Genomic DNA, 15,497 nt, shown 5'->3' with positions numbered 1-15,497 from the left:
CTCCTGTGCACTCTTCCAGGATTTCCTTTGTGCACAGCCAAGCCTGGGTCCCTGACACTCTAACCTGCAGTGCACAACCTCCTGAGTTGTCCTCCGGCATCGTGGGATCTTCTTTTGTGACTTTGGGTGAGCTCTGGTTCACTCCTCTTTGTAGTGCCTGTTCCGGCACTTCTGCAGGTGCTGCCTGCTTCTGTGAGGGCTCCCTGTCTTGCTGGGCGCCCCCGCTGTCTCCTCACGCAATTGGCGACATCCTGGTCCCTCCTGGGCCACAGCAGCATCCAAAAACCCTAACCACGACCCTTGCAGCTAGCAAGGCTTGTTTGCGGTCTTTCTGCGTGGGAATACCTCTGCAAGCTTCTTCACGACGTGGGACATCCATCCTCCAAAGGGAAAGTTTCTAGCCCTCTTCGTTCTTGCAGAATCCACAGCTTCTACCATCCGGTGGCAGCTTCTTTGCATCCTCAGCTGGCATTTCTTGGGCATCTGCCCACTCTCGACTTTGTCACGACTCTTGGACTTGGTCCCCTTGTTCCACAGGTACTCTTGTCCGGAAATCCACTTTGGTTGCATTGCTGGTGTTGTTCTTTCTTGCAGAATTCCCCTATCACAACTTCTGTGCTCTCTGGGGAATATAGGTGTACTTTACACCTACTTTTCAGGGTCTTGGGGTGGGCTATTTTTCTAACCCTCACTGTTTTCTTACAGTCCCAGCGACCCTCTACAAGCTCACATAGGGTTGGGGTCCATACGTTATTCGCATTCCACTTTTGGAGTATATGGTTTGTGTTGCCCCTATACCTATGTGCTCCTAATGCAATACATTGTAATTTCACACTGCTTGCATTACTTCCTTTTGCTATTACTGCATATTTTTGGTATTGTGTACATATATCTTGTGTATATTTGACATCCTCATACTGAAGGTACTCACTGACATACTTTTGGTATATTATCATAAAAATAAAGTATCTTTATTTTTAGTATATCTGTGTATTGTGTTTTCTTATGATATTGTGCATATGACACCAGTGGTATAGTAGGAGCTTTGCAGGTCTCCTAGTTCAGCCTAAGCTGCTCTGCTAAGCTACCTTTTCTATCAGCCTAAGCTGCTAGACACCTCTTCTACACTAATAAGGGATAACTGGACCTGGTACAGAGTGTAAGTACCCCTTGGTACCCACTACAAGCCAGGCCAGCCTCCTACACAAGCCGAATTTGAAGAGTCATACCTCTTTCTGCAGCAAGTTCAGCATCCATCAGGATTATAGCTCCTGAAAATGTTGTCAACATGTTATCCACGATAGTAGACAACTTTCGTATTTTGATTGAATTCAATATGACTCCTACCAAAGGAATCATTGCTCCAAATATATCTCCTACAACACCAGAAGCTGTCTCCCTTTTCTGAACATGATGTGATTCAGACAGCTTTGGAAGCTTCTTTAAGTCGTCTAGTTGATAAATCTTTGGAAATACTATTCCCAAATAACACCTCCCATACCATCCTTTTGGAAGACGATAATGGGCATTGAGTCCACAAATATAATATACCCCTGGAATAACTGGGTCTTGTCCATTTAACATGAATGTCCATTTAGCTTGAAACAAAAACGTATGTTTACATTCACTCGTTCCCACAAAGATTGTGTCATAATATGATTTAGGTCTATATACACACAAAGCCTCCCTACGTGTATTGCATCTAAGAACAACAATGACGTGCACTAAGCATTTTGCTAACGCCGCCATCCTTTGCTAAAAGAATGTCTAAAGCAAGCCGATTTTGAAGAGTCATAGCTCTTTCTGCAGCAAGTTCAGCATTCATCAGGATTATAGCTCCTGAAAATGTTGTCAACATGTTATCCACGATAGTAGACAACTTTCGTATTTTGATTGAATTCAATATGACTCCTACCGAAGGAATCATTGCTCCTAATATATCTCCTACCACACCAGAAGCTGTCTCCCTTTTCTGAACATGATGTGATTCAGACCACTTTGGAAGCTTCTTTAAGTCGTCTAGTTGATAAATCTTTGGAAATACGATTCCCAAATTACACCTCCCATACCATACTTTTGGAAGACGATAATAGGCATTGAGTCCACAAATATAATATACCCCTGGAATAACTGGGTCTTGTCCATTTAACATGAATGTCCATTTAGCTTGAAACAAAAACGTATGTTTACATTCACTTGTTCCCACAAAGATTGTGTCATAATATGATTTAAGTCTATATACACAAAGCCTCCCTACGTGTATTGCATCTAAAGCTATTTTCCCTTGTGTCTTTATCGCGGCAAAAGCATAATTATCTACAGATGTCCTTTTTTGTAATTCCCTTTCTAATTTCTCCTTCCCCTCCTTCCTCCTATCGTCAGTGTGATCTAAAAAACTTTTCGCTATCGGTGAAAGCAAGCAAGTAAGGTTTTCTCTGTGGGCGTGAGCTGTGTGAAAAGGATACAATGGCTCAAAGAAACCCCTAACTAACTTTATATAATAATCTCTTGCTGCTTTACTCAGGAGCTCTATTATGGGGATATATGCAAATAGAACATCGTAATTGGAATAAAAGTAGTGAATATACTCCTGGCCATAAACTCTGGTCATTAATAAACTACATGAAATTCCATACGTAAGAGGCATGCTATGATATGTCACTCCTTCTTTTACTGAGGTAGGTATTTGTGTGCATCCATTGTCTCAACATACTCATTCAGGAAGCGATAGAAAACGTTTGAGGACAATTCTTTCTTGTCGTGTAAATATTTCTCGTCTTGTTCGAGTTTCTGCTGAGGAGTTAGTTCAGTAGTAGGTTTAGAAGTAGAAGCATCATTCGCGTCTCTTTCATTCTCTCCATGCATTCCAAGAATTATTGCTATAATTATTAGTATACATGCAGTTATTAAGCCTATACATATGTATTTACAACACTTCATTTTATGTCCCTTTGTATTATTGCCTGGCATGATCTATATAGAATCAGAAAGTTGAAGACACCTTATCAAATCAAATTTGCAGATATATATAAAAGCTGAACGAGTTCAATGTTCACACAGTTTTCTTTAGCAGCTTAGTCTCTTATTGGTTAGCAGCTTTGTCTCAAAATCGGTTTCAAAGTCAATCAGGTTATCAATGTCTTATCCGGTTCAAAAGTTAATCAGGTTGTCAATGTCTTATTCGGTAATGTTCGTGGAATTTTCATTTCTCAAGTACCAAAGTGTTGTTCTGCTTCTTCGTTTTCGAGACTGAGAGATAGAAATTTGTCTGACCAGTCGTTAGTGGCTGTGTATGCCCACTCAGGACCAGAATATCTTCTGCTCAGTATTCTTTTCCTCTTCAATTTTGCATCACCTTTTGATTCTCTCTTGCTGACGTCTTGTTCTTTGGCTGTGCCTTTTTCTTCACTTGGTGATGCTATTGCGACAGACACTTCTTTTCTTTTCTCCTTCAACTTTGGCCCTTCACCTTCTTTTGATATTTCTTTAGTCTTTGATCCCACTGGCGATATGCTTTGTCTCCTTTTTGCACTGTTTTCGCCTGATGGACCTGCAACCAGTTCTGGAAGATGTTGAATGATTTCACTCTGTCTCGCCTCGTTTTCTCCCCCTAGGAGGTCAATCAGGTTTTCTTTTTCGTTTCCTGTATCGTCTGTTTCTGGGAAAGCCCTTCTCTGCTCAGGCTCTTCTGCTTCTTCACCTATCGCAAGTTCTTTGTCACCTTCAGGATCTTCGTCACTTCCCGAGGCTCCTCCTCGGTCCTCCTCAAATGGATCAGCTGCTTCTTCCTCAGAAAATATCTCCCCTTCCTCTATTTCTGCTTGTTCGCCTCCAGGTTCTCTTTGTCCTGTCTCGGTGCCTGGTACTCTTTTGTCAGTCACTGGTGATTTCAGCGCTTCAACTTCCTCTTCTGTGGGGCACGTCACCCTTTTCGTGTGACTGGCCAGCATCCAGTTGGGAACTCCCGCACACTTCACAGCGGTGGTAGTTGTCAGAATCACTTGGAAGGGTCCTTTCCAACGGGGTTCCAGACACGACTTCCTCACGTGTTTCTTTATCACGACCCAGTCACCTGCTTTCAGGGCGTGTCCCGGACCTTGGATCGGTGGCAAGGTGGTTGCCTCCATCTGGTGAGAAAAAGAGCGTACCACATCAGCTAGACCTTTGCAGTAGTCCAACACCATATCATCTGTAATATTTACAAGAGCATTTGCAGGAACTGCTGGAAGTCTCATGGCTCTGCCCATGAGGATTTCATGCGGTGACAGTCCAGTCTTTCTATCAGGGGTGTTTCTCATTGACATTAACACCAAGGGCAATGCGTCAGGCCATTTCAAGTTTGTGGATGCACATATTTTCGCCATCCTCGATTTCAATGTGCCATTCATTTGCTCCACTAATCCTGATGCTTCAGGGCGGTAGCTACAATGCAACTTTTGTTCAATGTTCAGTGCTGCACACAGTAATTTGATTACTTCGTTATTGAAGTGACTTCCCCTATCTGATTCTAAAGAGATCGGGAATCCGAAACGTGGTATTAGTTCTCTCAAGAGTAATTTGGCAACTGTACGGCTGTCATTTCTACGTGTAGGGTATGCTTCAATCCAATGACAAAAAATACACACAATCACCAACACATATTTCAAGCCTGCATGCATAGGCATCTCAATGAAATCCATTTGCATCCTGCTGAATGGCCCACCTGCTCTTCCAATGTGGCTCAAATTTACTACCGTTCCCTTCCCCGCGTTCATTTGTTGGCAAATGACGCAACGATGGCAAACTGCTTCAGCAACTTGACGGAATTTAGGATTGAACCAATTAATTTTGAATAGTCTAATTATGGCATCTCTTCCAAGGTGGGCTTGTCCATGATACAACCTGGCCAATTGCGTTAAAAGACTGTCTGGTAGAACCAACCTCCCTTCACTTGAAACCCACAAATCATCTGGTTTCTTTATGCATTGTAGTTTGCTCCATGAGAGTTTCTCATCCTTACTGACATTATTTTGTAGGAATTTTAATTCTTCAATTGTATCTACAACCTTTAAAGCAAAGGCTTCATTTGGTTCAAGTTCTGGCTCATTTATCAGGTTCCATTAGTCTCTGAGCAATATACAGTTCAATGCGCAAAACCTCGTGACTTGATCTGCATATCCGTTTCCCAAAGAAACAAAGTCTTGGGATTTCGAGTGCGCACTGCATTTTACCACTGCTACTTCTCCTGGTAACTGGATAGCGTGTAACAATTCTCTTATTCTTTCACCATTTTTCACTGGTGATCCTGAAGAGGTCATGAAGCCTCTCTGTGACCACAGTTGTCCAAAATCATGCACTATTCCAAATCCGTACTGACTGTCAGTGTAAATGGTGACTTTCATTAATGCGGAAAGTTGGCAAGCTCTAGTAAGGGCTACTAGTTCTGCTGTCTGTGCAGAGTAAACTCCTTGAAGCCAAGATGCTTCCAGAACACCTGTTATTGTACAGACGGCATATCCTGCTTTCAATATTCCTAGTGCATCTCTTAAACATGAACCATCAACAAAAATAATTTGATCATTTTCTTCCAGTCACCTGAAGACAGTCATGCTCGATGTCTTCAGTGTTCTCAATTTCGACATTTTCACTGGGAAACAAAGTTGCTGGATTTAACATAGTGCACCTTTTCAGCTGCACATTGGGTGATCCCAAAATTATTGTCTCGTACCTTGTAAGCCTAGCACCGGTCATGTGCTGCGTTCGGGAACGTGTCAAAAGTATTTCAACTGAGTGAGGGACCATGACTGTCAAAGGGTGTCCCATCACTATTCCTTCACTCTGATTTAGGCTTATACCAACTGCTGCTACAGCACGCAAGCATCCCGGTAAGGCTGCTGCGACTGGATCCAAAGTAGCTGAAAAATATGCTACTGGTCTGTTTATGCCACCATGGGCTTGAGTCAAGACAGACAAGGAACATGCATCACGTTCATGACAAAACAATGTAAAAGGCTTTGTGTAATCAGGCATACCTAAAGCTGGAGCCCTGCACATGCATTCCTTTAATTCAATAAAAGCATCCATTTCATCTCTTTTCAACACTATTTCATCCGGCGCATCTTTCTGGGTCAGTTTCAGTAAAGGTTTGGCTAGAGCCGAGAAATTGGGAATCCATTGGCGACAATAGCCCACCATTCCCAAAAATGTTCACACATCCCTCCTCGTTTTGGGTGGACTCATTTGAATTACACTTGTTATTCTTTCCTTCATTATTCTTCTCGACCCTTTCTCTATTTGGTGACCCAGATATTTCACTTTCTTCTGGCAAAATTGTAATTTTGAAGGGGACACTTTGTGTCCATTCCTTCCCAAATGGTTCAATAGGGCAATAGTGTCAACCGTACAGTCATTTTCTGTCTTGGATGCGATCAGCAAATCGTCAATATACTGTACCAAGGTTGATTCAAAAGTTATTTCCAATGATTCCAAATCTTTCTTTAGGATCTGATTGAAAATTGATGGTGACTCCGAAAACCCTTGAGGAATTCAACACCAACTGTAAACTCTGTCCAGGAATTTGAAGCAAAAGAGAAATTGGCTGTCCTCATGAAGGGGCACAGAAAAGAATGCTTGCGACAAATCGATGACTGAGAACCACTCTGCATCACAGGGAATTTGAAAAATTATCACAGCTGGATTTGGTACCACGGGGCAATATTAGACTATTATGTCATTTATTTTTCTCAAATCTTGAACAATTCGGACCTTTCCATTCGGTTTTATTAATCCCATGATTGGTGAATTACATGGACTACTTAGTACTTCTTTCAGTACTCCCTGTTTCACAAACTCATCAATGAGTTGGGCGACTTTTATGAGAGTGTCTTGTGACATATGGTATTGTGGAGTCTGAGGAAAATTTGCATTGGGTTTTACAGTCACTTTCACTGGTTCTGCTCCTTTAACCAATCCTACTTCTTCCCCTGTCATGTCCCACACTTCCTTTCCAACTGTTTCCTGTAATTCTGCAGGAATATCTGCTTCAGTGAGCATTGGATAAAGAGTAATCAGGGGATACTCTTCATCGACAGTTTCCACTTCGTCCCCTCCTAAAATGTCCTCTTCTTCCTCATCACTGTTCGTCTGAATTTTAATTCCATCATTTGAACACATAATCGAGCATCCCAATTTGCACAATAAGTCTCTCCCTAATAGTGATATCAGGCTTGAGTCACACACCACAAATTTATGCGACCCTTGATAGTTACCAATCCTGACTTGCACTTGATTTGTGATTGGGTTTGTCAGATACCTGTTTGCTACTCCCACTACTTGAACCGTTCTCCCTGAAAGTGGCAAATTTGGTACTTCGATACTTCTGACTGTGGAGCGTGTAGCTGCTGTGTCAACCAAGAACGAAACACTATGACCCATAACTCGTCCTTCCACATATGGTCCCTTTTGATCAACTTCCAAGGATGCTGCAAGCACACAATTTCCCTCTTCATCTGAACTTTCACTCTCCCACACATCGTTTATTCCATTCTCACTGTGTAACGGGAATTGGTGTACTGTGTCATTTTGATTCACTTCTTGACCCGTGACCTGTTGAGGAAGCATTACTTGTTGCTGATTCATTGGTGCTAAGGGTATTTGCATTTGCTGATTAGGTACCATGGGAAACTGCTGTTGCATTGGCTGCAACTGTGCCATTTGTACACGGGGCATTTGCACCTGCTGTGGTTGTATGGGTTGTAAACCCTGCATTTGATTCATATTATTTTGAAAATTTGGATTTGGACCCCTTATTTTCGGTCCTCTCATATTCTGAAATGAATTGACATCATTGTTTTGCTGACCTACACCTTCCTGCACCAACATTGGGCACTCCCGTTTCCAATGCCCGACGATTCCGCACGTGTGACATGGCATCACCTTCTTCATTGCCTGTATACCGTTTGGAATCATAACAGTATTTAAATCTGGACTATTATTCACAAAACCTCCTCAGCCTCTGCCTCTCGCCTGTGGCTGAAACATAGCATTTCCCTGCTGTTGCAACTGCGGCAACTGGTGTTGGAAACCTTGCAAACATTGCAAACCTGTCTGAGCTGCTCGAAGCTGCATCACCATCACTTTCTCCTTCAACCTTTTCTGCTTTGTCTCAATCTCATCACTGCAGTATTTTGCATAATTCAACACTTCGTCGATCGACTTTGACTGCCAACAAATCAAATGCATTTTAATCATCTGGCTGATTTCGGGTCTCAATCCTTCCACAAATCTGAACACAAAGTGGAGCATGTCCTTTGCCTCAATCGTTTCCGTACCACTGTAATTTTTAAACCCTTTCAACAATCTCTCATAGTACGCATGTATTGACTCTTTAACTTCTTGTGCTGTTCTGTCAATTCTCTGCCAATCCACATTTTTCGACGCAACCTTTGTTTTCAAATGTTCAATCACCTTATGGTACAAACTCATTACCGTAGGCGATGGTGCACCTGTGTCCCTGTCTCTTTCTGGTTCACTTGTTGGCCAACCTACAGCCCTTTTACAATCTTCCCACAAATCTGCCGGAATCACGATTTCAAACAAGGTATTCAGGTCTTCCCAAAGACATTTTGCGAGCTTCACAAACCTATCTGTTTGTTGATACCATTCAATCGGTTTCTCTCTCAATTTGGGGAAATCATCCGTAAAGGATTGAATATCACACCTATGCCACGGTACATGAGCAAGCTTTCCCCCTGCCGTTTCTCTCATTGGCAACATGGTTATCAGGTCATCATTCTGTTGTATTTTATCACTCCAATCTGGGGTACTCTCTTCTTATCCTTTTTCTTGACCCACCTACTCTCCCACTTGTCTAAACATCTCCAAACCTGCGCGCTTTGCAGTATCTCTTTAAGGTGTGTTTTCATTCCTGCAGACCTCATGTGTTCAAAATCTTTTGTTTCAAAGTCTAAGTAATGTCTGCTCAAGTGCTTGGTTTTACCTATGTCGATCTCGTTTCTGCCTGCAATTTCTTGTAACTTCTTATGTATTCTGCTTACTTCTCTTGTAATTCTAGGGCACATGTATCTCAGCTCTTCTTCGTGTATGATTCTAACCTGTTCAGACCCATCGTTCTCTCGACTAGTTCGTCTGCTTCCATGCCCAATCTTATTTTATTCAAATATTCTTCTCCCTTCCTGCTGGGTGTACTCTGTGGGGAGTTCAGGCTATTCAACCATTGTGTTAACTGTTGCGCGTTCAGTCCCATCAATGTAGCACTTACATCTACTGCTACTGATGGCTTCTGTAGCACTTCTGTTTTTGAAGTTAGCGGTACTATTAGTGGTGGACCTGACCTTACCACAGTTGACGGAACACAAGCTGGAATTGGACTAAATTCCAACAAAGACCCAGATCTATTTAGCAGTGTACCTACTGGAGTCGTTTCTTGAGTATTTTCTATGCATCTCCTTCCTGTCTCATTTTGTGTCATTACCCCTTGATCGCATACACTCGGCTTTGCCTGTATATACAATGGCACTGGCGGACCTACAGTGATAGGCAGAGATATTGCGTCCGGATTCTGTCTGTTCCCCAAATTCTGTGGCATGTTAATTCACACATTATGGTTCATCATTGCTGGCATATCTAGCTGGTTTTCTGCTGTTTGAATGTACCTTGGCACTTCTTGTATCTGCTTTTGAGGCATCAAAATTTGTGTTGATTCAGTTTGAATCAATGTCGGTTTTTGGTAATTCTGTCCTCCCTGTGCCTTTTGATTAGAAGTCATTTCCAAATTGTGCTCATCACAATAGCGCCTTTGAACCTGCGGCTGATAATCACTGACATGTTTCAATTTAGGCACTTCAGGATATATCCTCTGAACCTGTGTTATTTGTGGTGTAAAAGACATATCGGAACTGCTTTGCCTCTGTGATATTCTCAAATTCGGTGTTACATTACCCTGTATTGGTTCTGGAGGGGCACTACTCATTTTCGCTTTCCACATATGGTGGCGGGCGGTCATTTAGCAATTGTATAATAAATTCCTCATCGTCTCACTCGTCTGACCTTTTCAAATTTCTGTTGTTTTCTCTATCTCTGGACTGACTCCTGTTTGTTTTATAGGTAGCTTTCCTTCCTTCCGTCTCTGCTTCGTCAGTAATTGCTGGAAACAATTTAATTCCCTACAATACGTCCGATCTCCAATCCTTTTGAGTACTATCCCACCTAGCATCCGCTAGTGTCTTTTCTACTTTTCTCACTCTTGTCTCGAATTTCTTTTGTTGTTGATTTCTAGCCATTAGCTCCCAAATTGCTAATGCTTCAAACTGTGCTGGTCTTGGGGGTACTTTCATGTCGTATAGCGCAAATCTTAAATTTTCCAAAACTCTTAAATTAAATGACCCATGGATAGGGAACGCTACACTTCCATGCTTTTCTGTTAACTTACACCATTGCTTTAGCCAAAGACACCCTTTTCTTCAATCACGATGTAAGCTGGTGTACCCTCAGGCGGTGTTTCTTCTCCTACATTTGCTTTAATATATACATCTCCCCTCAAGGCACTCTTAAATGCTTTGAAAAATTTCATCTTTCCGTCTTTTATTTTCTCAAAAGTGTAATCAATAAGTGACTTTAATTCCCAGAATACTCTTCGCTTGCCTTTCCCCACCAATTGCGCTTCACGGACTGCGTCCAATCCGTGCGCGACCCTTCTCACCAACCGACCTATCCCAGCGCGGCTCCTAGTGACGTCACACTCACACACTGCGGCTGACAAAGTCTCGCGGCTTGTCCTCCTTCATTCAGCTTCACCCAAAACTAATTTCTGCAATATATCGCGAGCACTAACCAAAAAGAAGAAAACAAATCTGTCGGTTTACTACAGGAAGGGTAATACAATCGCTTCAGAAACCTTAGGGATTTTTCACTAGCCTCTGCAGTTATTCCATCTTTCTCGGTTTCCCACTTTCGCAAGCAAAATTTGACCTGCAAACTTTACTCTCAACTGATCAATGAACTATTCTAGCGCGCCTTAAAATTCGTCAAATCTCAAAGTCGAAAATTTTCTTTCATTCCTCAATATTCATACTGACTCGTTGACCACGCCCGATCAACCTACTAAACCGAACAGATTACAACATCAATTAAGTGTCTCATACACTTTTCAACATACTCCGGAGTCTCTTGACCTCGCAGGGCCCGTCTCAACATCAACAACCACGTGGACAATTTTTCCTGCACAAAGTGCTACACACATATGAAGTTCGACGACTTCCCTACTCTCACACTTTGGAGTATCACTCCTCTAAAATCTTTAATTGGAGTTCGTAATCCCCCTAAAATCCTCACAACTTCACAATTCACCTGCGGCATAAGCTGTGCAAGCGCAAAACCCTAACTTCATTCATACCATCACTAGAAACGCCGAAAACATTCTCACACCTCCATTTCCTCCATTCGCAAGCTCCGAGATTCCAGGAAAGTCATTGGGGATTTAGGGTATCATCATCTTTCCAACTTGTTTTATCAAAGAAAATTCTAACTTGACTCCGTCTATTGTTCGGATGGGGTCCCAAAAGGCGTAACCATCAATCTTTGCTACCATCGTCCAGTCCTTATAGATTACTTGTACTTGGGCACGCTGGAGGTCGGTGGACCTTTTAACCTAGTTGGGCTCTCCTCATCCAAGAATAGTCGGATCACTCACATTAATCATCGATAACTAATTATAACCCACAACCAATAATCAATTAATAATCAGTTAACACATTTGGAATCAATAACAATTCAGTATTTGACGCAACATGACCTTTCAGTCATGAATAACCACACCAATTTATTGAAAGTTAATGAGTTTATTTCCCTATATTAACAAAGCTAGCACAATATAGGTAAGTCTCAAAATCATATGATATATGTATACGAACATTACTAGCTGTCCATAGCGGTGGAAGAAACGCAATCTACCCAATATCTGGATTATAATGCACTCGGTTATAGCAATGCAAATCACTAATATAAGCAATTGAATTTGACTAATTTCATACATCGGTCAGCATAACAAGATTTCAGTTTAGCATGGTGCATCAGATGAATACCTCGACTAGCCTCTAATTAGCATTGGCATGTGGGGCTTCATGCAAAACGAATTTAGTCAACACAAATTTAGAAAACTTCTAGCTTGGGCCCTATCAAAATAAGCAGTTGGTACCCAGGAAGAAAACACAATGCATAATACAATTATCCTTTCATATTTACCAAATACAATCAGCATTCAAGAAAAGTCTTCGTCCTTCAGGTATCGGTTTGGTCAGCATGGGGCAGATTTCAAGAGGTGCAAAGTTAAGGCAAGTCTCCTTGCGGCAGCAAGGAGAATGGGGCAAATGTTACTGCATGGGCAAGACGGGGCAAAATTAAAGTTAAAGTCTCTAGGGTGAGAATTCTTAAAGTCTCTTTCTCCGCGACAGAGAAGGGCATCAAGGGGTCTTTCTAAAATGGCTTCTTGAATCTTGCTTCAAAATGGCATCGTAGAAAATGGCTGACTTCTCTTTGTCCGGTGGGTTTAAGTAAGACACATTCCAAATTCTCCAGGGTCTTCTATTGGAGGGTTCATAGGTTGGCTTCAATTTGACCAATGAATAGTGTCTTTCTCCTAGTACTCAATTTTACATAAGGTGTCCTTGGGGCCTTAGAACACAAGTTGCAACAAAGTTTGCCAATTATTTCAGTATCAGTGCTTTTATTGTCCGCACCTGCAGAAACTGACCTTGCTTTAAAAGGGATGAAACTGTCCTAGCACGAAGCCTTGAGATAAGTGTATTAGTCATCTCTACTGGAAAAATACAACCTTTAAAGTAAAATAATATGTCTTTGTTAATGCAAGTGAAAACCACGCAGTTAAATATGAGACCAGGCAACTAGGCCAAAGCCTCTGCTAAATTTAAGCTAAGCATTTAACAGTTTTGACAAGAAAAATCATAGAATGCATTTGCAATTATGACGGATTACTACATTTGTCAATTTTTCATGATTAATTAAGCTTGTTTATAATAATGGCGAACTACCCCGTGGGCACAATTTCCCACGTACATTATTTTTCTTTACTAAAATCACACTACCTTATACGATTTAATTATATGGTATATGAATATTTGTGAGACCTTCTTTTCTGTGTCATCATGATCACTGAACACAACCAGTTTTGGGAGGTTGGGGCATGTACTTGGTCCCCGTTGTTTCATTTCTTTTTCCTACACTTTTCTTGGGCAATCACTGTTTCGGTTTTTTCCCCTCTTTTTCTGATACTGCATGCAGGAGCAAAGGATTGCCTTCGAGGAGCTGGACGCCACCGAGATGTACCCTTGCGTCATGTTCTATGGCAGCAAACCTGGAGAAAAGGTCAGAAGGGATTGGAAGGCATTGAATAAAGAAAGGGATTTCTGTCAGATAACTGGAGCAGAGAGATGACTGAAATGGATGAATGAAGGAATTATTACATGGTGGTATGTTTGGACCACTTCGTGGCGGCTGAAATCCCCAGTAATCAGTGAGTGGGATGTCTCTCTGAGAAGTTCTTGAACACTGGTGGGGACACCAGGTTAGCCTGTACAAAGTTTTTAATAACCGCGCTAGGTCTGTGTAATTTCTAATCATTGGCCTTCACGTGGTCTGCAGAGTTTCATCCTGAAACACAAGTATTGCCAACTGGGTTTGCGGTCAGCGTGGGGATCATTTGACCATCGATTGCTTCCATAGTTTTAATTAGCTTTGTCACACTTCTTGCATCTCATAGATGGGGATCGATTGACCCCTGACTTCATTTGACACTACAGAGTAGATTTATCAATGTTATTTCAACCCTCTGCCACTGTGACATCTATTTCCACGTGCTGGAGGGTACATCCTTTGTTTTCTGTCCTGATGAAGACCCAGCTGTAAATATAATCTGTTGGTTCGAAACGTTGATGAACTACATATGCCTGGACGGTGAAAATTTGCATCTGATCATACTTTGAAAACAGAAGTGGATATATGCCATTGTCTCTTGAGTAATACTCAAAGCAGCCAAGTGTTTTGTTATTTCAAACTGTAACTTTATTGTTCAATATAACTTTTGTGACTGTTCACACGCACTGAGCCTTATCGTTTCATTTTCCTGATTTGGAGCACTGCAAATGTATACAGTTTATGACTGTATCAAATGGAGTTATTGATTCTCCAGTCTGGGTTAGCAATTGGTGGTCTGGTATGATTTACCATTATGTGAGGACTGACCCAAACTCTGATAATGAAATGAGTGTGACGTCAAAACAGGTCCGTAAGAAGCCTTGTTTTTTGTGCGAAAAATATAATGGAAAAAATATTGACTACGAAAATATAGTCCAGCTAGGTACATATAGGTAAGAATAGTTTTACATGTGTACCTTAATGATGATATGTTTTTTCAACCAACAATCCCTGCAGATGTTGAGACTGTCTTTGCAGAATTGATCAGACAATGTACTTCTAACCCCACAGATTTGGGGACCGATTCTGTTCACAATTCTATCCTTGCAGAAGAAGGGTCAGATTGGCTCAACCGTGCACTTGTGTTAAGCAAATACCAGGCAGAATGTGGCCACAATGCAGTCAGCCCGCACAATGCTAAGAATGGTTGGGTCCACACCTGGGGGGGATGTGGGGTGTGTGTGTGTCTGCCACAGGCATCCCCCATGCCCAGCACCTACCTCTTCCTGCTAGCCATCACAGCTGCCCAACCCCCTGCTGGGGAATATATAAGGCTTCTGTGAGGGCTTCCTGTTCAGCTGCTCAAGCTAGCCTGCGATCCCAGTCCACGGAAAGGCATTAAATCAAGAGTATTTGGGTGCCTTTGTTGTGGAACCTCTGTGGTCCTAAATCTTTAAATGTTACAAAAATGGATACTACAAAAAGTAGGATGCAGGTCCTTTCAGAGAAACTTGAACAGGTCAGGCTCAACCTAAGCTAACTGTTCAGGAGATCAGTGCTCAGGAGCAAGGGCCCTCACACACACCCCAAGGGGTGTCATGTTTCATCACCGGGCAGCTCCTCGTTAGGCCGGCGCTGCAATGTCCAACAAGGGGGCTCTGTGCCGAAGATCTTTTTTTGATTATTCGCCGATGTGAAGAGTGAGGAGCAAAAAATATTGGTAGCATGATGAAGTGAGTAGATTGGTGTAAGTGAAAGTTTAAAATATCTAAGGAATTTCCCTAACGTGTTTAATATATGGGAATCCTTGTCATGACTAAGAATGACACTGGCCAGAAATGGGTACAATGATCCTACTGGCTCTAAATGTTCGTAGTCAAAAGGGAGGTCAACATGTTTCTTGCCTTAATGTCCACAAGGATCAGTGCAATTCTTCAGGACCAATTCCCTAATCTGAAGGCATGTGTGAGGTCCTACCCCGAATGTGAAAAAACTAAGTTGGACTTTCAAAAAGCTGACCTGTGATTGAAAAAGGTAAAAAGAAATGAGACCAAAATAGGATTAGTGCA

At 41.9% G+C, this 15,497-nt stretch overlaps 1 protein-coding gene across 1 annotated transcript in view; it reads left to right on the top strand.

Annotated features, from left to right (window-relative positions):
• The window catches only part of LOC138257190 (probable E3 ubiquitin-protein ligase HERC1), an 805,868-nt gene that overhangs the window by 408,859 nt on the left and 381,512 nt on the right, over positions 1–15,497 (top strand). Inside the window, exon 36 of the mRNA XM_069205891.1 lies at positions 13,297–13,380. Within this exon, the coding sequence (XP_069061992.1) occupies positions 13,297–13,380 (84 nt within the window). The remainder of the gene's footprint in view (positions 1–13,296; positions 13,381–15,497) is intronic.

Source organism: Pleurodeles waltl, chromosome 1_2 (assembly GCF_031143425.1).
Source record: "Pleurodeles waltl isolate 20211129_DDA chromosome 1_2, aPleWal1.hap1.20221129, whole genome shotgun sequence".
NCBI classification, from domain to species: domain Eukaryota; kingdom Metazoa; phylum Chordata; class Amphibia; order Caudata; family Salamandridae; genus Pleurodeles; species Pleurodeles waltl.
The sequence above is the reverse complement of the archived record's forward strand: the minus strand, read 5'-3'. Positions and strand labels throughout refer to the sequence as shown.